Source organism: Centrocercus urophasianus, unplaced genomic scaffold (assembly GCF_019232065.1).
Source record: "Centrocercus urophasianus isolate 14NV4802_14NV808 unplaced genomic scaffold, USGS_Curo_1.0 seq_73, whole genome shotgun sequence".
NCBI classification, from domain to species: domain Eukaryota; kingdom Metazoa; phylum Chordata; class Aves; order Galliformes; family Phasianidae; genus Centrocercus; species Centrocercus urophasianus.
This window is the reverse complement of record NW_024885344.1, coordinates 7,149,697-7,174,163: the sequence shown is the minus strand read 5'-3', so window position 1 is coordinate 7,174,163 and position 24,467 is coordinate 7,149,697. Positions and strand designations below refer to the sequence as shown.

At 43.1% G+C, this 24,467-nt stretch overlaps 2 protein-coding genes across 5 annotated transcripts in view; both read left to right on the top strand.

The window, feature by feature from the left end:
• Positions 1 to 561: 561 nt before the first annotated feature.
• On the top strand, positions 562 to 6,683 carry MRPS33 (mitochondrial ribosomal protein S33). 2 transcript variants are annotated; one of them, XM_042838058.1, is made up of 3 exons: positions 562 to 624; positions 3,102 to 3,357; positions 5,052 to 6,683. In XM_042838058.1, exons 2-3 carry the CDS (start codon positions 3,143 to 3,145, stop codon positions 5,155 to 5,157), a joined length of 321 nt encoding a protein of 106 aa, XP_042693992.1. In that variant the 5' UTR covers positions 562 to 624; positions 3,102 to 3,142; the 3' UTR covers positions 5,158 to 6,683. The 2 variants fall into 2 exon arrangements, with proteins under 2 accessions (XP_042693992.1, XP_042693991.1); XM_042838057.1 differs by having other exon boundaries at positions 588 to 675.
• An 11,784-nt stretch (positions 6,684 to 18,467) lies between these two features.
• Positions 18,468 to 24,467, top strand: part of BRAF (B-Raf proto-oncogene, serine/threonine kinase) — an 82,713-nt gene continuing 76,713 nt past the window's right edge. For 2 of the 3 annotated variants that reach the window (XM_042837644.1, XM_042837645.1), the window contains exon 1: positions 18,468 to 18,564. The gene's annotated coding sequence lies outside the window, so the exon portion shown is untranslated. Of the gene's footprint in view, positions 18,565 to 19,301; positions 19,323 to 24,467 lie in introns of those variants that run through there. The other variant, XM_042837647.1, reaches the window with a different exon arrangement.

Here is a 24,467-nt window from a genome sequence, read left to right as displayed (position 1 = left end):
GAGCGGCCCCGCGAGGAGACGGAGCAGGAGGCAGCAGCAGGTCCCTCTGCCCGGAGCAGCAGCCCCTCCGCTCCTGGCCACTGTCCTGAGAGGGCCCGGCGGCCCCCGAAGAGGAGCGCCGACAGTGACCTGGACCCACAGCCGCCCTGCAAGAGGCCACCGCCTCGGCGGAACTAGCAGGGTTACACTTCTCCTTTGTAGATATGTAAACAAATAAATAATGGTTACAAAGAATCACAGAATCAGTGTGGATTGGAAAGGCCCCAACTCTAAAGTATGTTCCCTACAGCTGGGCAGAAGGGATCGGCTCCCTCAATGTTTTACCTGTTTTGAGCAAAGCCTCACAGGGGCAGCAGAATTGTCTCAGTGGAGTTTCTAAAACATATTGTACATAAAATCTGTCATTTTATAAGACATATTTTAATTATTCATGTTTTTATGGAATAAAATATTTTGGGATTCATTGATTTTAAACAAGGCAATCATTGGACAGGAAAGTGGTAGACCCTCATTAGAAAGCTCACTCGCCGCCCTCCGGGGCGGGATGAAGACCGTGCATGCGCAATGCGCTGAGTTCCTCTTTCCGGCCCGCTCTGCCTGCTGGCCATTGCGGGGCTGTGAGGGGTGAGCTGTAATTGCTGCGCGGCAGATCCGCACCACGCGGAGCGCCCTCGGGTACCGCAGCGTTCTGAGCATCAGCCTGGGCGAGGGGCTGCGGGGAGCAGGAGGGGCCGTGAGGGGCGGAGCGGCGGTGCTTTGTTGGGGGCTGGGATGGCCGCGGCTCGTGGGGACAGCGCTCCCGGAGTGGGCTGTGTGCCAGTGGCTGTGGGAGCGTGAGGCTGCTGTGGAGGTGGAAAGGGGTGGTTCTGGACTGTGCTGAGCCGGAAGGAGGTGGTTTGAGGCAAGCTGGTGTGTTAGGAAGAAAACCTGTGTAGGACTAGAAATAACAAGGCTTGCCTACCCAGCAGTGCCTCAGAGTCTGAGGTCACCCTGAAGTAGGGTGTTATGGAGTGTAGCCTTCACCTTCGTTTCTCACATATTGTTGGACTCCAGTGATTAACCGCAGTATCCAGCTCTGGTTGCATGGTCTGGATTCCTTTAGGGGTTCTCTTTTCTCTGGTGGCAGGTAACAGAATGAGGGGAAATGGCCTCAAGTTGAGCCAGGGTAAGTTTAGGTTGGATATCAGGAAACACTTCTTTACAGATGGGGTTGTTAAACACTGCAATGGGCTCCACAGGGAGGTGGTTGAGTCACCATCCCTGGATGTGTTTGAAAGCCATTTGGATGTGGTGCTCAGGAACATGATTTAGCAGAGGGATGTTAGAGTCAGGTTGCAGTTGGACTTGGTGATCTTTAAGGTCTCTTCCAACCTGAGCAATTCTATGATTCTGAGTGAAAAGCAGGTCCCCAAACCACTGCTCTGCGTCATGTAGGGGCTCAAGGTATTTTAATCTTCAGGCTGCAATTGGAAGAGATTAAGCAAGCTTTGCATTTGAGTACAGTCTGGTAATACTTTCAGAGCGGTGACGTGATGTCAGTTTGGGGATGATTTGTTTTATCTCTATATGTAGGATTTAGGACTGGATTTGCTGAAATGATTGATTTAGCAAGTCAGCGGTCATTCCCCTGTGTAATAGATGCACAAGCTGAACTGCCACCCTGCCATCATTTCAGAGCTGTCTTTTCCTGTTAGGCCCATTGCCTTATTTTGGAGGCTCTGACACTTGGCCTTCCCTTTTGCTGCTCTTGCCATTATTCTCTTTGGCTCAGAATACCTGTGTTGCTTTCATGCTCTGTTTTCTTCTTGCTCTTGTAGTGCTTTGCTAACAGGAGTGACTGAAAGGAGGCAGTTGTACATCAGTACTCCAGGGTAGATGTGTGTATACAAATATTTTGTGTTTGTGTTATTAAGAAATAGTTCCCCATCACCATGCTAAAATGAACTTGGCCCTGTCTTGCTGATTGCTGTAGTTCCAGCTCCATGCTCTCTCAATCTTTTTGTGCTTATCTTCTGGAATCAGCTGGGCAGTGCTTCTAAAAACAAGAATTTAAAAATGTGAAGGAAGCATAGTGTGCATGAACAAACTCCACTTGATTTTTCTGGAGACTTATGTCATCATTTATTCAAACAGACACAGTACAGACAATGTACAGCTTCAAGTACAGGGTTGTGGAAGTCTTATTCTTCTCCACTGCATCCCAAAAGTGAATTTTTGTAAAACTCCAGGAAAGGATTGCATTTTGTGCTTTACGTCACTTTTCACAAGGGAGCTGACTAGCAGAGAAGGAACCCTTTGCCACAGCCTTTTGAGAGACTGTGGATGCTGTCTCTGTGGGCCCACTAATAGTTGCTTATGCCCTCAGGATGTTTCTGCTGCAAGATGTCTTTAGGTGGGAGACAGCTAAAAAGAATGGGCAGCTGCTGATGTGAGATTTTAGGGGGCAAAATGAATCCAATGTGGAGAAGTTATTTCATTTTTAAAAAGAAAAGGTGTAAGGAGATGTGCAAAGAGAATGGAGAGACAGCTGGTAGAAATAGTTAAGGAAATGGAACAGAGATGGGACAGATGTCTTTAATCAATTGGTAGACTGATACAGAGGAATACTTATTTCTTTGTGCAGTTAATGGGCCTTTTTTGTAGCAGAGTTCATGCAGTGCTTTAAACAGAGTGAAAAATTTTCAAAGCAAAACTTCCAGGCTGCTTTCCCAGTATATTTGTGTTGTGTCTTGTGCTTTTGTGGCAGTCAGAAGCGTCACAGCGGGACACCGTTTTTCACAGAGTCCACTCTGTAATTGCTTCTGTGCCTAGAGTATAAAAGGTAGCCCTGAGCAGGCTGGTGAGAACTGCTAAGAAAAACTAGGCATGGTGTGAAGGTGATTCAGCATAGGTAATTCTGCGATGTCCTAGTTAGAGTGTAAAGTAGTGTTGGCATATTCTTTATACGTAAGACTGTGTGTATTGAAATTAGACCGATTTTTGTGGAAGGAATGTATTACTTCAGATTGCAGTGTACAATAAGTGGGCTTGATTGCCTTAATTATGGGATAGCTTGCAGTGCTCGATCATCTTAGAATTGTGGATCTCGTTTCCTTTTGCAGGAAGGTCCAGCTGTGTATGTGTGCCCACTCATCTTTGGGAAATGTCCAAAGTTTCCACTTACGCCCTTCGAATGGCCCGTCTGAGTGCTCAGATATTTGGAGAAGTTGTCAGGCCAACTGACTCAAAATCCATGAAAGTTGTAAAGTTATTCAGTGAGCAGCCTATAGCCAGAAGGAAGGAGGTCTACAGCTGGTATCCACCTCACAACACCTACTATGCCCTCATGAAGAAACTCCGTTTTCTTGGTCTCTACAGGTAAGTGCCCTGCTTATGGGATGGGAGCAGGACTGGAGATGGAAATGGTGGGGATGAGTTCTGTTGCAGTTTTTTCCTTATGGACAGGAGGAGTAGAAAAAAGTCCACTTCAGAATGTGGTGCTTATGGAAATTGGCACTTGTACTGAGGGCAAGGAGAGCAAAATATGTGAGTGTTGTCTAAATAACTTTTCATGTCTGATTGATTCTGTGAAAAAGACTTCCGATGTCACAATTGTCAGCTGGTTATTTAAGAAATAGTTCTTACTCTGTGTGGGGATGTCAGGAGAGCTGCTCTGTAGAGAAGAGCTGGGTCTGGTTCTGAGTGTGCCGAAGCAATGTGCTTTAAAGAAGTGATAATCTTCAGATAGGAATTGCACTGAGAAGTGTTAGCCTGTATTGATGAATCATTCAAAAAATAATTGAAATTTAGAAGAGATGTCTGTGTTTGACTGGAGGAGCTTTTTATTCTTTAGTAAATTAAATTCAAATACGACTTAAGTACCCTTACTGATTTCATTTTCATCAAAAGCAGTTGTGTTCTTTCTTCATGAATTTCCACACTCTCGAGTAGAAAAAAACTTCACTGCTAATGAACATCAGCTGGTGTCAAAAGCAGTCATTTGACTTCAGTGAGGTAGCACTGAAGAATTGCCTCAAAAACCTGGCTGCTAACCTTGTAAAATCAAAACACATTGATTTCTATTGCTAGTGTTGCAGTTTGGCCTGTGAAGGACTGCCTCCAGGACAATCTTGGTTTTGGTGAGCACTTTATTATGTATGGACACAGAAAACCTCAGTGTCATAATAATGTACTTTTCCCTTCTTCCTTCCTAATCTCAGGGTTCCTTCTCTAGCTGCTGTCTTTATAGGGAGCTTGTAGAGAATCAGATTTCCTGCTTAGAAACATGTGACAAAAGGTTGTAGGCTAAAAGGACCTGATAATAATTTAAAAGCATTTTGTTTCTTGTTCAGAAAAATTGTGTTTAAAAATAGCAGTGCAGCCATTTTAGGCCACTTTGAATGCAGCTGTCATTTTTGAAAGATAACTTTGCACAGAGAAATACGGATTAAAAGATTAAATAGAATTTATTGAAACATTATTGAAGGTTAATGATCTCTGTCAGCACCTTCCTCCTCCTCTGTTTTATTTTCCCATTAAGGTTTTACAGGAGCTGATGCTTTCTTCATAACTCATTGTTGAAGTCGCCTGAGAGCGGTGTCATGTACTAATTATTGCTCCATGGGCCTCTCTCTTCTCAGAAGCTAATGACCTGAACGTAGTGTAGAGCATATAAAAGCAGTGTGCTATTGCTAGACTGCTGGGTTAGATGCTAAGAGGGGAAATCTCATCCTTGCTCTTTTTTTTTGTTTGTTTTCCGTTGTGTTTGAATGAGTAAGAACACTGTAAGGAATGCATACGTGCACAAGTGTGAATATGGACACACACACACCCTGTTTCTTGTTGAAAAGAGCACCCTTGTTAGTTCTGAAAGATGCAGAGCAATTCTTTCACATTATTTCAGTCAAAATTACTGCTGGCAGTAGCACAGTACATTGCGTTGTGTTCCAGTATGGACTTGCTTGTTTGAGAAAGTTGATATATATTTTTTTCATTATCATGCTGTTCAAAGGAGCTTTTCCATCTAGATACTCCAAGAAATAGAGCAACTTTTTCTTTTCTTCCCCACTTAGAGATGAGCATCAGGACTTCAAAGAGGAGATGAGGCGGTTGAAAAAGCTCCGTGGAAAGGAAAAACCAAAGAAGGGCGAAGGAAAGAGAGCTCTCAAGAAGAAATAGTGCCCACTGGACAATATAACAACTGTGGAAGTGCTGAAGAACACCTGTAACCCACAGTTTCTGTTCCCTGATGGAGGGGGCTTAGTATGAGAGCTTCATTTGGAGCACAAGAAACACGTTGTGAAATACTGGAGTCCACCTTGGGAGTGCATTTGGGTCTTAGTGTTTTGCTGGGTATTATTAATTCCTGTATTTGAAGTATTCTGGATGCTGTAGCACATTTGTTTATCATGAGAGCCTTCCTGTACCCAAGTAGTAACAACAATGGTTGGAAAAGAAAAAAAAAAAAAAGTCTCTGTGTTTTCCTTGGATACATCAGCAGCCATGTTCCAGTTTTTCTGGATCTGGAAAATGTCTTTTTTCCTCTTTTACTTTCTTGCATTGCTATCAATGCTGTTTTGCATTTGACCACAAAAAGAAAAGAAGTGTTTCCTCCTTCTGCTGCTTATTATCTTGCCTGTTAGGTTGAGTTTTGCTCCAGGTAGCTTCAACATTGATTATCTTTTTAAAGTTGCTGTTAGAATCTATGGTTTTGCACTGCATAATCTTGATGTTCCATTGCCTGCCTGCAGCATCTCATTGTACCTTGAATATTTAGATACTGCCATAGAAGTAACTGAAAAACAAAGGCTGAAGCTGCTTTCAGGACCCTCTCCTAATTAAAATACATATTTAATATTTAACATAATGTAAAAGGATGTTGAATATAGTTCAGTTGCCTATTGGACACGTGAAGTGCTTCAAAAAGTACAAAACAGTTTTATAGATATGCACTAAGTGTTGTTTTGGTTTTGTTTTTTTTTATAGCTATGCCCCTTCAGTGTTGTTAATAATGACGTGTACTTTCTTTACCTGTCACGCACTGTCAGGGAACACAAAGTATAGAATGTAACTCTGCTGCTTTGTTGGCCACATATGTATCCTGCCCGGAAGTGCCTTGAAACTACATCTTTAATTTCCAGGCCCCAGAAACCTAGAGGAACAGCCCTGAGCTACTGAAGGAGAGCTATTCAAACCTTAGAATGTCTGAGGCAGAAAGTGTTGCACAGTAAGCTTGGGGCATGCTTAATTCTTGCATACAGAGTCATTCTAAAGTAGGTAACTACTGACCTGGGGCCACTTCTAAACCAAGCTTGTTGAAATGTGTTTTTAGAGGGGCTTGTCTGATGGGTGAAATTGATGGATTTACATAAATTTGTAACAGCTTCACATTTTTTTTCCTTCACCAATGTTATGAACTCAACTAGTGCCAATTGAATTAAAGGTTCTACTTGGAGATGCTGTAGGGTCAAATTAACTGTGGCAGCTGTGGACTGCTGGTGTCTGTAGTAGCAGCAGCTATGTTGGCCAGGACTTGGCATCTTCAGAAACTGAACTGAAAATCAAATGTTTTCTCTGCACTTTAAAGAGGAAAATGCCAACAGCAAGCTTTGCTTTCCTGGGTATGTGTAAATATACACAATGAAGCATGCACACAGCAAAAATTGACTGTATTTCTGCTCCAGTAAAGTATACACAATCTTAAACTCTGGGTGTATGAGGAATCCTGTTTATTTGAGTATGATATATAAAATGCTTACCCAGCCTAATAGATCTGCTAAGTTTATCCTTCTGAATCTCTGTTAAGTCTGTTTGAGGACTCAGCATCTACAGAGCCTATGGAGAACAGTGAATGCCACAGCTGTCCTGTGTCTTTGCTAGACATAGGTATGGATTCAGCAGTGTAATACTAATTGGAGCTGAGGATCAGATCTGTTCTTGTCTGCTCAAAGCACCTGGCTGTTTATGGATTGTAAGGAGCTCTTGTCATGCACAAGAAATTGAAAGCCTTGTTGGTCTAATCAGCTATAACGAGCCCCTTTGTCTGCAACCTGACAGAGAAAACCTACCCTTGGAATCAAAGCATCACACTGGGAGCATGCTTTGGGAACACACAGCAAAGTATCCAAAAAGGCTTGGTAAGTGAACAGCTGTGAAACAAACACAGACAGTGAATCACTGGTGTTCATCCCCGTTCTGCAGTGTTTATGAAAGCACAGTGGATAGAGTGAAGTCATTTTAAAGAACGATCAGAACTTTGAAAAGAAAAAGCTGTGTGAGTACAGAAAGAATTCCTCTGCCTAACTGTTGATAATTTTTCTTCTGCTGTATTTATTACCTATAATTGCATCTTTTAAAAAATGGTTGTTTCCCCTCTTCTCAGACTATTAGAATAATGTTGATTCAGCATTGTTGAGTTTGTTCCAGTATTAGAAAATCTCATTACTTGCTGGAGTGCAACTATTCTGTTCCAGAACAGTTTTCTTCATCTATATCCCCCTGTCCATGAGTGGGATAGAGATAGGCACTTTCCTAGCTAGCTTCTATCACTCTATTATTTAATAATAGACACTGCCCTGAAAAGGACTATTTTTTGTGAATCGCAGCACTTCCACAAATTGAAATTCATTTTTGAATCATCATGACAGATATTAACCCAGTGTGTGTTCTTAGGAGGGGAAATAGGGTTTCGCCCATATTCAGAGGAGTAAGGATGAGAAAACTTAACTTAGAACTGTCAGTATATGTCATATCCTTTTTATGTACTAATAATAAGGCTCAATTTTATTTTTATTTTCCCTTTGCAATTATTCTTTTCACCATTTGAACTCCATGTTTTGTTACATAATTCACTCTTCCTGAGGTTACAAGCTGACTGTCCTTGGCAAACGTTTAGATGGATATTTTAATTCTCAAACGGAATTCATCCAGATGAGTGATCTCTGAGGGAGTAAATGAGAGCCCTACCCCTAACCTCTTCTGAATCCTGAACAGGTTAATTAAGTGCTACTGCTGCCCTCTATTAAAGGTGAGCAAGAACAGGCAGAGGATGTACAAAGGCTTTAAGTTAGAAGTGGAGGCTTAGGTTAGATATTAGGAGGAAATTCTTTACTGGGAGGGTGGTGAGGCACAGGAACAGGTTGCCCAGAGAAGCTGTGGATACCCCATCCCTGAGTCCTTGGGCAGCCTGATCTGGTGGGTGGTGGCCCTGCCCACAGCATGGGGTTGGACTGGATGGGCTTTAAGGTCCCTTCCAACCCAGGCTGTTCTGTGTTTCTATGATTGCATGATGTGTGCTCTATCTCACATGCCAGCTTAGCTCCCTCAGCTGCAGTTGGTTTGTGACAGGAGTAGCAGTACTGAGTTTAGACAGGTATTGGCATTAGAAAACAAGTTATCTAAATACTACTAAGTGTACTCCTCTGTATCATGTAAATAAATACTGAAGGTTTTGTTTATTTTTTAACTGTAACAGCTGGTTTTGTACTTCCTTATTTTATTGTGCTCTGTTTGTCTCTAGTTATAAAGTCTGTCTATAGTAGAGTTGTAGCTGCTGAGAACTTCCTCGACAATCAAAAGTTATTTTATAAAAGAACCAACCCAGTTGCTATATATCCTACAGAGAGTGCAGCTATTGCTGGGTCTGTTAGTTTTGAAAGTCCTGCAGACAGCAGAAGTCAACATGTTTTATGGAACAAACGAAAGCAGTGTTTTCTGTTACACTCAGTAGTGTGCTAAAATACAGACACACGCTCTGCTCAGGAAAGTACTAACTTGCAGACAGTTTCTCCTAATGTGGAGTCCATTCTACCCACTGAACCAACGCACAAATTTTACTGAAATGCACCTGACTGCTACGAAGTTGTGCTGTGGTTACAATTATTAACAGTAAGACAAATGTACTGTCTTACTTGACAGCATTTCCTCAAGAGTAAATTCAGAATAATGATCACTTAGTCAATGGTGTCATGATGGTAAGCTGCTTTTAGGATGGAAATTTACCCCAGGAGAACCCCATGTAAAGATCAGCTTAGTCTGGCCTTAGTAGGACTTGTGCTTCTTTGCATTTCAAGGCTTTCTTTCAGAGAGCTTCTTCATGAGGGAGTTGATGAAGTTGATGACATCGTTAGCACTTGAAATAAGCTGTGGTAAATTAATGTGGTCACACAGTTTAAAAATAATTCTTCTTGAATTGTAAATACTTATGAAATTTTAAAGCACGTGTACAAATTCCTCCACTTCTTGAAGGCCATTTTAGCATCTTTTCTTTTTTCTTAAAAGAAAGCAAACCAAACAAAACATAACCCCACAACATTCAGTAATCTGTACGTTTTATAAAAGCTTCACGATTCTTAAAGGTTGTTTTGATGAGGGAAAAGCTTTGTTTTTGGTTTTGTGGTTTTTGTTTTTTTTTTTAATTATTATTATTTTTTCTCTTGAAGCAAAAGGGGTAATACGCAAAGAGAACAGTGCTATGAGGATGCCAGATTAGGTCCTTTAAAGTCAGTTCTCCTGCATAGCTGTTCATTTGTGATGTTTGTGCAGTCCCTTGGGAGCAAATCAACAACACCTGCAAGGAGACTCTCTGTCATCTTGGTACTGAGACATGTGAGAGCAGAAACCTTTCCTGTTTAACCTCTGCTAGAGGCAGCTGCATTTCCCTAACCTGCCCAAACCACAATGGAAAAGTCAAGGGTTCTGATAATAAGACTTTTCCTTGAGAGTGAAATAAGAATAATGATCACTTAGTCAATGGTGTCACGATGGCAAGCTGCTTTTAGGATGGGAATTCACCCCAGGAGAACCCCGTGTAAAGAATAGCTTAGTCTTGCCACAGTAGGACTTTGTGCCCCTGTGCATTTCAGGGTTTTCTTTCAGTGAGAATTTTCAGTGAGAGAGTTGATGATGATATTGTTAAGATAAGACATATTAGAAATGTAAGAGGAAGCAGAAGTGGAGGAAAAAAAAAAAAGCATTATCATAAATTCTAGAGGTGAGAATGAAATACTGCAAATGGGCCGGATGTTTTAATTGGATCCTTCCACGCCTGCACGTCTGGAATAGCATGGCAGCATGAAGGACATCTTACTCTTATTCTCCTCTTCAGTTTTCCTCCAATATAATAATAACATGTCTTAAGAGGAGACGGGAAGGAACAGACTTGAAAACATTAGAAAGAATTTACTTATGAAGGCTCAGCAAGAGCAAAGAACAGCTCTAGTGCTTAACTGGTGAGGAACACTACGACAGGCAGAACCTGAGGGCCGTGACCAGAATACTGGCTGAGGAATTACTTAGGGTTGTGCACGGTGCTAAATATGAAATCAACAGGATAACGATCTTGACACTGAAGTATCTTTATAAATACCACATTAAGCTGTTCTGGGTAGGATACTGCTAAAAACTCCACAAGGTTAGATATTTGGAAAAACTGAGAAGTTTCCCTAGAGGTAGGTTATGTTTTTCTTATCGGAGGCAGTCAGAGCTAGACTGAGTGAAGTGTTACAAAACAGAGCCCAGGGACCACTTCCCTCTTGGAAGAAGAGGCAGCAGATGGGATGATCTCATACATTTTCTCATGCTGTAGCTAGGTCTGTGAAAACAAATCTCACCAAGGGCTACAAAAGCATTTTGATATCCATTACGTTTCCTGCCTACACTTGAAAGTACTTTACTTCATCCTAGCACTCCTAAAGCTATCTGTAAATATTTCATAGAGTTCAGGGGGTCTCTTGCACTTCAGTTGATGTTTCTGCAAGGCTGATGTTTGTCTTACGGGCTCTTTCAGTAAATAGATCTTTGAATGGCATTAGGGGCAAAAAAACAGCTGAGATCCAGAAAGACTGAAGAATATGAGACTGCTACGTGCAATGGTGTATCATTTCCAATACATAATTGGAAGTGCACTGTGTTCCTGAATTTTCAGTGCAGTCTTGCCTGCATGAAAATGAATGTGGTCAGTTGAGCCCAGACTCAAAAGTGGATGTCTGCAATGTTATTTCAGATTCAAGCTCCAAAAGATGTGGCCTAACTTTAGAAACTATGTGAATACTCAGCATCTCTAACTACTACAAGGTGTGCTTGCTTTTGTATAGCTACAAGGTAAATACTATGCAGCATACAGTTGCAGTCGCCTTTTGCTTTTGATTGATACCAAACAGGACTGATGTAATATCTCTCTAGAGAGTCTGTCATGCCTATTAAGGCAATAAATAGCTGTTTCTGCAGTGATGTTCAGTGTCAATCAGAAGCATATCAGGCTGTCTAGGTACCATACACTGATTTCCATGGAGAATTGTAGGTGGCTTAAAGAAAATCCAGTCCACTCTAAGACTGTACAGCTGAAGAGAGCTGTACTGACATCCAGGTGATGCTATCCTTCTTATGATCAGCAACCACTACAGAGAAAGTGCAGCAATTCTAATTTCTATAACTACGTGAAGGAGGCTATGTGTGACAAAGCAGCATCAAACTGCTGCTCAGAAAGCTTTTGGGGGAGCAGCAATCAATGACTGAGGTCATCCCAGTGCTGGAAGCGTATGCGTTCTATATGAGACTGTATGGAGTATGGAGCACATGCGTGCATATTTACATACAGGGATTTCTGGGAGTCCAGAGTTTATGCTGACTTTCTATTTAAGAAATTGAGGTGAGGCTGCTGTTTCATCTGATGTTATTAAGCAGTGTGTCTACTTTGTAGGCACAGGAGCATCTATATAAAGACTCCAACCTCAAGCACTATTAAGCTGTTACACTCACATCAGAGAGGCAGTGACTGAGGCAGTGTAGAAATCACCTGGACAGAATGTAATGAATGGATGGGATGCTGTTGATACACAGGCTATGTGTGAGGTGTTGTGTATTCCTTCTTGGATTTCTAGCCTCTGTCTGTTTTGGTGCAACTGACAGCAGTAAGCATTGTTGACAAGCTCTAAACTTCACAAACACTTTTAAAATTAATAGCATGTACCACAAATAATTAATCGGGCTATGAAATATCACAGTTATTATTGACAGCTAGAAAGTAACACTCTGTGGCCTCTCTTTATTTTGTTTTGTTTTTTTTTTCCTTTGGTTTTGCACTTGATCACTTTTTTATATATACTGTGATGTTTACCAAAATCCTACTCCATTGCCTCACTCCAATACAGCCAAAGTGATGTCTGTATATTTGTAAACTCAAATTGTTTGATAGTATCATTGGGTTTATTAATAAACATTAATGCCCTCTGAGGATAATAAGTAGGGTATTGAGTAGGCATGCAAACCGCTTAGAAATAAAAGGAAGATCTAAGCTGGACCTTTGCAGAAGTCTCCCAGAGAGAGTAGCAGAATTTGTGCTCATATTCCAAAGGAAATGTGTCTTCCAGAAACAGAAGTCAGGTCATATTAAAAAGGAATAACTGTGCCCTATGGCCTTTAGCATAACCACAAGCTTTATGCAATCCATAGCATTAAAAACTTCAAGAAGTCATTGAATGCTGCACTGGAATTTTTGCTTTTGGACAAGTACACACTCAGAGCAATGAAGAGCATACAGCAATGCAGTTCAGAGACTGCCCTAATTCCCACAAGCTTGGAAGGCAACTTGCTTCTTTAAGAGAACCTAAATGTCTTTGAGGCTTGTAGTTTTCCAGTGGTACTGAGGATAAAAAGACAAACATGAGTTATTAACTGCGATATGCAAAAGAAATTTCTGTGTAAGTACTGAAGATGTGTACATGTATATTCCAATGTAAGCACTCTTTTTAAAAGGACTGCCTGTCTTGTTCGACCTTCTGAGATGAACAATAACTCCTAAAACTCCAACAATGTGGGGTGTTGCCCTAGAAAAGCTGAAAGCATGAAGCCAGGATTGGGAACAGCAAAGATAGAACAATGCTGGGTTGTTTCACCTTTCTAGCAAAGGCTTTGCAATGTGTTGAGGAAATCTCAACTTGTGGTTGCGTGCTATGGCACAAACATGTCCTGAACCCTGGATTTCTGCTGGTATTCTATGGGGGAAGATGGAGAGATTCTGCAGAAGAAACAACCTGCTGATGCAGTGTGGCTCTTCCCTCACTGTGCTTCCCATTCATGCTCTGAAATTTAGAGCTTGTTAAAGACAGTGAGATTTCCCTGAAAAATCTGCCTTTGGGGGTGTGTATATTGCTTCTTTAAGTCTGTAGCACCAAAGTGGGCAGGCAAGGAACAACAACTGGGAAAAGTTCAGCAATTAAACTGTTAAAAATAGAAAGGAAAGAAAAAAGGAGGAAGAAAACTTCACATTAGCATTGATTCGTGGGTCTTTTTGTTTTTGTTCTTGTTTTTTTTTTTTTTTTTTTTCCTAGAAAAAAATCTATATTTACTCCTTGATAGATGGAAGAGTCTACTTGGTTTGCCATTTTTATGCAACAACTTAATAGTCCAGAAGATTCTGATTATAAAACACGATGTGGACAGAGGGTGAGTGAGCCATCCAGAAGAAATGATGAACTGGAAGAGAAATGCTCCCTCTCCTCCCCCAGAAATAGTAAAGGCAGTATCCAAACTGCTGCTTTAAAAACCACATAGCAGCCAAAGAAAAGTTCTCCCTTTCCAGCTGAGCTAGGAGAGCTTGCTGTAAAACCCACATTCCCAGTATCTCTGATAGCAGTATTACAGAAATTCCTACTGGTAGGTCAACATATTTTCACTGTCCCCCATCAAAGCTTTGCTCTCTCTATTTGATTCAAATGATTGATTCTGCCTTTTCAGACTCTCAAAGTTTCCTTACTCTGGGCTTGTACAAATCCTAATGGCCTTTTTTTCATTTCAGGGAAGATGCTAGACACCAAAAGAATAAACTGAGTGAGCAGGTGCACGTGCTAACTAAACTGTTATTAGATAAAAGATGTAGAGTTACCAACTTGTCTGTAAGGCACTGCAGAATCAAATTACAGCAGCTATTCAGGCTGGAAGTACTCAGCTAGCCTGCGCATTATCTTAAGGCTGGAACATGATTGAATAGTCATTTTCTGAAGAGCAAAATAACTTGCTTGACATGGGATTCTTTTCTTCCCTTTCTTGGAACTCGCTCAATCACATTAGCTTCTTTTATGCCTAAATGGGATGGTTTTAGGTTATGAAATGTGATTGTTCACACTGGAATAATAACGCTAGGAATCTAAGTCTATTTAGTCTTTAAAGCTGATCAGCTTATCGCTGTCCAACACAAAGGATTCAGAAATCAGATATCTGGAGGAGCTGAATACACTGAAGAAATGGTAAGAGATTCAAAGCTAACGGGGTGGACTTGACTAATTCTCTCAAACTCGAGATTTGGTCCTGGCTTCAGTAAATTATGTCAGGCAGGAAAATCAGCGTTCCCTATTCCTGTGTTTCCTAGGAGGGCAGCATCTCCTCTGGTGTCTATTTCATCCTCATTCTCCCTCCATCTGATCTTTTGTCCCATCCTTCCGTCTCCATTTTCACTGACTGCTACTTCTGTTCTCGTAGCAGTGATTTCAGGGCTCCTCCCGTGATGATTCCTCCTGTGCTGCACCCATCAGTAGTTATGCTGCTGTTCAACAAAATGTGTCGTTTTCTCAGCTCCTCGTGCCTGTATGCAAGCAAGGGCAGTAGGCCAGCAGAGAGAAAGGCAGAACACTGAGGTACATGCAATTCTGGACCCTAATGTTGGCACTAAGATGAGGAAGGAAACAGGCTATCATTTTGCTCTTGCAGTGCTGAGCAGGATATGAAAGAGACCTGCATGCAAAGTCACTCCATTGCCCCAGTCCTCCCACCTGTCCCATGCCCCAGGCCCTCTCACACACTGGCTTCAAAGCAAAGTGTAATGACTCTAACAGAAAATACGCTAGAGTCAAATGAAAACTATGTAAATATGTCCAATATTATTACATGAAAGAAAATTTGTTATATCAACATTGCTTTCAATAGTAGGATGCAGACTGAGTTAAGAACCTTGTGGATTGATATTTTCCTCTGCTTCTCCCTACCTTTTTTCCCTCCATTTCCACTCATCATTTCTGCTCATGTATTTCATGCAAAGGCGAAGAACCAAAAAAAGACACCAATGAGATTGTTCAGCTGCCAAATTTAAATCACCATCTGAATATAATCTGATTTTTCACTGAAGATATGAAAGTTTGAGGTTCAGCTGGGCTGTGGAATGGGAAATGTCCCAAAAGCTTGCAAGAGGCTACCAAAGGGAAAAATACATACTGTCTGTACAGAAATAGTAAAAACATCAGCTGCGCATTCTCAGTTGCCTAATCTTGGAGCAATCAGACAGAATTCTCTTGAAATACCAAAAGATGCACAAAATATCTTAAAATATAGCAATAGCAAAGTATGTTTAAAAGGGTGCTAAAGGTAATTGAACAAAAATTGAGGTTTTTTCCTCAGTAAATCTTTTCAACATTCTCGTTCATTAAGCATATGTTGCCCTCAACAGTAATGAGGTAACAGCGGAACTGTGGGCAGTGAATGTTCTGTTTCACATTTCCTGGCCCAGGTTACAGGGAACATAACTGTTATCATTAGCATTTGTCTTCCATCAACATCTGTATTTTTTTTCTTTTTTTTTATTTGTTGTTGCTGTTGTTTTGTCTGTTTTTGACATACTGTCCTCCAGGAAAAGCAAATGACAAATAAGATCAGGACGAGGTTTCATCTAATAACCCTTTTGGTTATTCTTCTTTTGGGGCATCTCACTAAAAGTAATGTGTTCCCAAGGGAAAGGATAACGATGTGTTCAAATGCTCCCAAGGAGATGGCTGCTGCCAGATAACCAACTGATTTTTCCCTGACTCACTGAAACATTCTTTTCTGAAGGTTCAGGTGTTGTTTAGATCAGAAAGATGTTCTGGAGGGCAAGGCAGCTGAACAGTCTTTGAACAGCCCTTTTTTTTTTTTTTTTTTTTTTTTTTCTGATCCAAACCAAATCATTCTGAATATGATTAAACGTCAATGCATAACTACGGAATTGATGGGAGGTGGCAGGTTTTGCATTTGCAAGTAAGAATTACTTGTTGCAACACTAGATAAACAGGCTACACTGCATTGTAGAAGTCAACTAGACAGAGCCCTCAGTGAATTTGATAGCAAATAGTTTTTTAGATTCATAATGAGTTTGATTTGGATCTATGTAGACAACAAAAACTAGTCCAGGTAAAAGATTTAGATGGTATCAGTTCTCATCAGATAGGACTTCCTATCAACAAGAGATAGTCACAGTTCAAAATGATTTTTCCTTCTTCATGGTGGATTAAGCATAGAGATGAAAGGTTCCATCATGTAAAAGTGTAAGAAATTCTATTTACCATCAGGAATGGGCTCCACCAAACGAAGGAAAGCATAGAAAAAGTAGAAATTTTGGTAGTAACTCTTTGCCCTGGTCCTAGTTTTGGAAATCAACTTTCGATACCAGGGTTTAGAACATCAAATGCTACAACAAAGTTTAGCAAATGTGTTTTATATGAAAGCAAATCTTCTGGGGGAAAAAAAAATAAATCAGAAGCTCAGGAATGAAAGGATGCAAGATTCCTAAAAGCACAGGTAAAGATACAGGTTGCTAGTAGCCTATGAATTGTACTGTTAGTTATGCTCCCTTGGACATGAACTGATTTTGAGGAGGAAACCAAGGGATATGAGTGTCATACACATCAAGCCTAAATTATTCCTCAGTATAAATTTCACTGAAACAACAGCACTTCATTTGTCGGTTAACCCAGATTAGTCTGTTAGCTTTTCCAATAACGTTAGCAAGACATGTACTTTGAGAGCCATTTCATATTACCTTTGCCTTTTTTCCATGAATTGTCCTGAGGAAATGTGATCTCAGCATGTGTTATTTTCCTGAGTCTGTGCATGCTTTTCACTGCCACTGCTCTCATCTAGTAGCAAGAAGTGCTGATAATTACCCTGCTCAGTAATGTGTGTACCTGAGAGAAACTTCTCAACTTGGTAAGCTGCTTAGGTCATACATTTGGTTCTTACAGATTTGTGCAGTCTTTTTGGTGACTATGTGGCTAGCCGTGTGTCGTAAGAAATCCTAGGCTCCTTTATTAAGTGTTACCTGGATTATTTTATTTCTCATTTGTGTTCAGGAGGTTCAGTATTGGGTAGGTCTGTGTAGGAAAGACCCACCATTAAATTCTTGCCTCCTCTTCAAGACATTGAGTATCGTAGACTCCGTGGTGTTTTTGCTGTGTCCACACATTACATGAATGCTGCATTTATTGACCAGTCTGCACTACTGCCACTATTAAATTCAATTGTAAATGCTTTAACACACTGGTGGCCACAGTGCGAAAGGTGAAATATAAACCTCACATCTCTCATCAAGATTATTACCCTCAGTGGTTGTATGCTTAAATGTTCACAGCTGAAGCAAAACAAAGATAAGGGTGTTTGCATTTGTGTGTTCCCAGTTTGAGCAGTAATTGACTACCATAAACTGTATCGGCTTGTGATACAACAAGCTCTTTACAAGCTCTGATGCTGTCCTTCTGTCTTGGAACCGTCGGTCCGGTATTATCATAAAGACATTTTCACCAAGAGAGCAACTTGAAACGCCTGGTGGAGCTTTCAGAAGCAGCATGTGATGGCTGTGGCACGCAGTAATAAGATGTGGGCTCCATTTTCTGCTTCAGAGCACTGCCATTTTTGGGGAAGGGTCCTTGCACTCCCACCGCCACTTCGGGAGCAGCTGCTGGGCACAGCACTGCCTGCCGGCCCCGGCTCCTCAGCTGGATGCTGGGCTGCAGGCAGAGGCGTCTCCCCGCACACCACCTGCCATTCCTGCTCCTCCATCGTTGGCAGCAGAGGACAGGAGCGGCTCAGGGCACTCGCAGGCCGCGGCCTCGCAGCCAGAGCCTCCCTCACTTAACGCGCGGTAGATAAAGCGTGAGGGGGTGGCAGGTCAAGACCCAAATATGGCGCTGAAGATATTTTTAATCAATTTGAAAACCAATTATTTTCACTTTAACAACGGCAGACACAACTTTATCGGGCGAAAACGTGACTTTTCATCCAGCAGCGGGTGTACCGGCGCTACTGTTGCTTTGCTCACGGAGAAGGAAGCGCCGTGGCTGCCGACGGCGGCATCTCCGCACGGCGGTCGTTGGGCGCTGTGCAGCACCCGCCGCTAGGGGGCGCTGCGGCGGCGTTGGGGCGGGAGGCGGGCCGCGAGCCCACGTCCGAGTTCCCAGGGCGACGGGCGGTCGCGCCGTGACGTCAGGGTGTTTCCCGGTGACGCCGCGGCGCAGGCGCGGCGAGCGCGGCGGCGATTCTGGGTGACGTCACGGGCCGGGCGTGACGTGCGGTGGCGCGGGCCGCCGGGAGCCGGCCGGGATCTGCGCTCGCCCCCCTCCCCCTCCCACTACGGGTCGCGGCTGGGGGCGTCCCGGCGGCGGGGACGCGGATCCCCCCTCCCCCTCCCTCGCCCCTGCGCTTCGATCCAAGATGGCGGCGCTGAGCAGCGGCGGCAGCGCCGAGGGGGCCTCGCTCTTCAACGGGGACGCGGAGCCCGAGCCGCCGCCGCCCGTGCTGGGCGCCTGCTATGCCGGGAGCGGTGGCGGCGACCCGGCCATCCCGGAGGAGGTAAGGCCGAGCGGCGGCTGCCGCGGGTCCCCGCCCCCTCCCGCCTCGCCGGAGCCGGCGGCCGCGGCCCGTACGGCGGCGGAGGGGATCCCCGCTCGGGGGAGGCCCCGGCCCTCCCCCTCCTCTCCGCTGGCGGGCAGAGCGCGGCGGTCTAGGGGCGGAGAGGCTCGGCGCCGCCGTCCCGCACCGAGCGCTCTGGCTGGGGCTGGCTGCCCGAGCGGGGGTGGCGGGATGGGGCTTTCCCTGGCCCTCGGTGGGGGCATCGCCCGCCCGCCCGGCCGGCTTGGAGAAGGGCGGCGGGGGCACCGCTCCCCGTGCTGTCACACCGCGAGTTACCGAGGGCACGGCGTTCGTGGAGCTGTTCTGTAGTCGCTTGGCCCGGGCGGTTTTGAAGCATTTGAAAAAACAGGGTTCGGTGGGGTTTGTTGTTGGCTTGCGTCGCGATTTGTGCACGAGGAGCGTTAAGAAACGCCAACGGACAGCGGCCGTGTGGGTGCTGGGGGCGGCGGGCCCCCATCTGCGGCCCTGTGATGGGCTTCCTGTGCTGCGGGGCACCTCGCTTCACTTCCCAACCCCGCACGGAGCAGCGCTGCCTGTTCCGCGGAGGTTGAAGCTTGAGACGCTGGCGCTTCTGAAGCGTTCTCGGGAGGTGGGTTACGATGTGCAGTGGCAACACCGGCTGTTCTGCAGTTCTGAATGCTGTAGGCACCGAAGTCTCATCTATTTGCCACATATTGTACGTCAAGTCTGTTTTAGAGGTAAATACAGCTGCTGGAGACTATGCTTCTTCGTTCAGGGCTTTGGTCGCTGAAGGCCGCTTCAGCTCAGCCTTCCCGAGCTGGGTTTGTGTGATCCGTACAGCTCTCTGAGCCCTGAGCAGCACTGCTGCCCTGGGACAGCCTGTTTTCTGCCCCTGCCTCTGCTTGGAGAGGTGAGCAGGCCTTGGGCCTCGACTCACCTAGAGGTCCCATTTGGCTCTAGCTCATTGGATAATAATGCCTTTTCTGTATTAATAGCATTGTGGTATGGCATGGAATTCGTGTGCTGAGAAGTTTGGCAAGCACTAGGGCTCGTGCTGAGTAGGTGGCTAGGGAGGAGAAAAGGGAAGGAGGCTTCCGCTGTTGATGCTGTTGAGAACTAAGACTTGCCCATCTTTAGAAGCTACCTGCTCACCTTGCTGAAGGAAGGCAAAGCTCAGCACTGTGCTTGTATTTTGCACCTCAACAGCAAGATGATTAAATGCTTTGTGTAATGTGAGTGCACTCTTAACTTTCCTGAGTAAGGAGAAACTCTTTGCTGATTGGGAAACCTAAATACCTAAAGACTGGACTTTAACAGATGCTTTCTTTCAGAAGCAAAACGAGTTTAGAAAGCGTCTCACTGGCTTTTATTGCCCTGATCGTGCTGGTGCAGCTCTATGTGGAAGTGAATTGCTGTGTTGTTTCCACCATAAAAAATAATGTAAATATCTGTGGAATCGTTAGAGTGACTGGTTTATTTTGTGGTCCTGGAATCAGTTATTGTAATACAGCTGAGTGGGGTAAATAAACTGCGGTGCATGGGAGAGGAGAGAGGAAAACAGTGACATGATAAAGGAATTATTCAAATCTCTTTTTCATACCAGAAGAGATGTCACTTGAACTTCAAAATTGCTTGTGTGGGACATTAGATTTCACTTCAAATGCAAAATTACGCAGTGAGGTTTTTTGTTGGTTTTGTTTTTGTTTTGGTTGTTTTTTTGTGTGTGTGTTTTTTTGTTTTTCCCTATTGTATGTTACATCTCTGTATGAGAAAGAAAGTGAAGCAGCCTGCTGCCTGGCACGTGTGCCAGCTGGAGGGCTCAGTACCTCTCAAGTATGGGTGCATAAATGCACAATTAAGGAGTGCGTGGTGGTGTTAATGTATTTTGTTCAAGTTTTTGCTTTCTATACATTGGAAATAATGAAGCACGCAGGTCTGAGGCAGAGCTGGCGCTAGAGCTTTTATTTTTTGATGTGGTTTTGTTCGTCAGTTAGCTAGCTCTTCCTCAAGTCTTAGGTAATTACCCTTTGTTTGCAGTATATATATTACGCCATCTAAAACCTGTTTTAATAAAGCTTGAGAGCAAATAATTGCTGATCAAGTTGAAGTGAAAACTATTCTTAATACAAAAACAAGTCAGCGTAACCATAATACAGATGCAAGGTGACATAAGTCAGAAAATTCTGAAGTACTTATAACTGACTCATGTAAGTGTGTGTTTTGGTGTTCTGTTTCCCCTCAAGAGAATGTAAATCTAGGCTTTAAAAGTAACGTTGCTGTGAAAGCGCGTCAAGGAGCACAACTTCACGTATTTAGAGGAGGCACCTAGAAGGGCTTTGGTTCCATAGTTCCCTCTGCAATCTTTAAGGAAATGCAGTCCTGATTTCCAGGAGGAAAACCTTCCATTCTGTGCTGTTTGTAGGTGTAAGAGGAGGGCGGACAAGGAGAATCTTTGCTAGACCTTACAGCAGGCAAACGCAAACGTGTCACTGAAATCCTATGGTAAAAGAGGTGTTCTGTGTCAAGATCATAAACGAATGTTGGTTAAGACTACATCAGTATTGCTAACGAGTTCAAGGCTTGGAGTTGTGACAAACCAATTTATGGCATATCATTCAACTCGTGGCCAGTTTTGAATCGAATAATGAATCTAGTGCTTCAGGAGCTGCCCTTGCAGCATAACTGCTGATACTAAAATTCTTCAGATAATGAAGCTGTTACGTAAGAGTGTAGTAACTGCAAAGGCATTTTTTCTACATTGAATCCAAGTTTAGGAAGAGTAGTTTCACACACAGATGTAAGAACATTATGTTTAGGAAATAAGTCTTTTGCAGGGGCATAAGGATTTGATAAGAGCAGGGGCAAGTGAACTGGGGGAAAGTGTCCTCTTCTGCTCACCGTTCTCTGCCTGGGGGAAGCCTGGCTCTTACCCTGTGATTCTCAGGACAAGAGATTGTTTGGATGGAAGGCTTTTAGAGTGGTGTAGGGTTGTTGATACAGTAGTGTGCGTGACAGCTGGAAGAAAAGGCTCTGTTCTTGTTGCTAGAGATTATTTACACCATTATTAAATAATTCAAATGGGATTTTCTGTACTTGGAGCTTTGTGCCCTGAAGTGCTTTTTGAAGACAAAAATGACTGAAAGTTGTGAAGTGAGGCTCTGAGCTCTTGGGCAACCGATGGCTTTCTAGGTGGCAGTGCTGGAGTTGATCTGGTGTAAATATTAATTGTGTATTCAGAAACCTTAATCTGACAAAATAGATTTAAGAGGGAAAAGAAAATTTAGCATGAGAAGGTACCTCTAACCTGAAATGAAATAACTGGTGGGCTCTCCTGAAGCAATCCTGTTGGTACGCTAAGAAAAGTCAATGTTCTTTTCCTCTCATTGCTTTCGTAGTTTAGAGAATATGTTTTCGGTTTGGTCTCAGTTATGTTTTGTTGCTTTTGTGTTTAGTGACAGATTTAACTTTATGGTTGGTGAATGGCCTTCTATTTAATTGTGAGAACAGGTTAAACTTTGGGTATGAGATGCTTTGTGTCCAGCCAATGTTGTGCAGGCGTGTATCTCAGAAGATAAGTGCGGTGTTTTTTTGCACAGCAGAAGCGAAGTCCTTACCTCATCGTGCTGTCTGACTTTGGGCTGCAGCTTCGAGTAGATGCTGTAGCTGGGGAGAACCTAGAGGAGGGTAGCAAGGGAGATGTGAGGTCTAGCAGATCAGATCTTTGGGGAAAGACTGAAAAACAGAGGGCTGTTTTTGTTTCTTTAAAGGAGTGGGAATTGTCAAATTTGATGCAAAAAAAAGACTGCAAATAGTTTGTTCTCCGGAGTCATGGTTATTGCTGCCAGAAGTAGTGTGTTTAAATGGTGACAGAGGAGGTCGTTTTGAGTTACACAGTTTTCTTTATGGCTGGGGATAGAAGCATGAAAATAGATTTTCTTAGCTAACTTATACAAGTGCCCATTAGTAGATTCTGTCAGTTGCACAGGCAAATATATTTCAGGAGTGGTGGAAGATAGTTGATCCAGGTATAGGGAAAGCAGTGATTCAGAACTCATCTTCTTCCATACACTTCTATGGTTCACTCTTGGCAGGGCAGATTGAATGCTAGAATGTAACCTTGAAATACTTGAGTTTAGTGGGGATGTTAAAAAGATTCCTGCTGATGATGGTTTTTTTTCCCCCAGAAGGCAATGGGATTAACAGCTCTGTCCTGCAGTAGTTTGTTTGATTACACAGAACTTGCTTATTAGAGGAGTATATTTAGAAAAGCTTTGGTGTCTCAGGGATTGCTTTCTACCTGTGTGGATATCCACAAATTGGTTGGATACAAAGTGTGTGGCTGTATTTTTGTGAATGTGTGTTAGTACTTGAGCTCTTAGGCTTTTTCTACTTGTGGTAGTTGTTGAACTGCGAAGTGTCTCTTTTAATGCTGTTCTAATAATATCTTTCTTGATGCTTGTTGTAGCCAGGAAAGGCAGTTCTTTTGTTGCATGCAGTTGGCCAGATGAGAGAGCTCCCCTATTCTGCTTTGCTTTGTTATTTTTTAACAAGTTTATATCTCAGTTTTATTAATTGTCACACCAATAGAAAAGTTGCATGAAAGATTTAAAGGTGAATTTTGCTTAGGAGGGAATAGGATTTTGTATGTACTTGCAAAAGAGATAAAAGAGGGTTTCACAGTATGAAATGGATAGTTCAAGTCCAGCCTTACGTAGAACCTACAGGTTTTTCTCAGAGATGCTTTTTGAATTTTTATGTAGCACATTTCAATCTGAACAACCTGCTTGAAGAGCAGCAGTACAGTAGAAATGCCCTGTCAGAACGGTACTCCTGGATGACGAACGCTGCTCCCTGTGGCTGTGGTACATCAGGCAGTGCCCTGCCACTGAGAGGGGCACACGTGGCCATTTTGTGTGCCTCCTGCCGTGTGCTCAGCCAGATCCGTGCTGTGCCACGTGAGCACCACGTACAGCCTTCTGAAATCGATCCACTAACGCTGAAGAAAATTAGCATCACTTTTGCTGGGTTTGTTTTCCTCAGGATTAATGAGCTCGGCAAGGCATCTGGTGAGCTCCAAGCCCCTTACGAAGTAGGTGACAAAAAGAATGTGGTTTGGTAGAATAGTGCTAGTGTGGTGGGCTTGATTCTTGCTCCTCGCCACCTTGTTTTTTGAAGGCCATCTTTGTCCCATGAAATTACCACAGTGCCCTTCAGGTTTGGTTTGGTTTTTGTTCTGTATTTGAATGAGATCTCTCTATCTGACACCTTAAATCTTTGAGGCCTTAATTTTCCTGTTGCTCACTTGTAACAATCTTACTTGATTTCTCTGAGTTGCTTCCGGGTGTACAGTTCATAGCAATGTGTTGACGTGCCGTAGTTTTCCCAGTGTGCCAATGAAGTGAAGGTCCTCCATGGGCTTCTTGTATACTAGGTATACTTTCCCTGCAGCTTTGGCACATGAGAGTCCTGGCTACAGGATTTTGTTTTCTGATGTCTTAGATGATTTTCGTAATTTTTATCTGTTCACACATCTCTGTATGTGTACACAACTCCTTTATCACAGCCAGTACAGAACATAGCAGTATGTGTACAATCGACATGTCTTTTTCTTCCAGTTGCTCTTGAGCTTTTGGGGCTTACAGTGCAATCCTCATCTATCCTCCTACACACAGCATCTTTCCAAAATGATGAAATCTGTATTTGTGCAATTGATTTCCTCTCCTGTGGCCAGTTCTGAAGTTATATGAGGCTGCTTGATGCAGAATTGCATGCCTTTTTTTCCTGTTTAAACTCCTTGCTGCAAGTGTTGGGCTTGTTGCTCCACCTCTTTTTGTGTGTGTGTGTGTGTGTGTGTGTGTGTGTGTGTGTGTGTGTGTGTGTGT

Bases quoted from the DNA above. Each gene is read 5' to 3' on its own strand.
- MRPS33 (XM_042838058.1), top strand. From the start codon at position 3,143: ATGTCCAAAGTTTCCACTTACGCCCTTCGAATGGCCCGTCTGAGTGCT. The intron at 3,358-5,051 runs GTAAGTGCCCTG...TTCCCCACTTAG, and splicing joins CGTTTTCTTGGTCTCTACAG to AGATGAGCATCAGGACTTCA.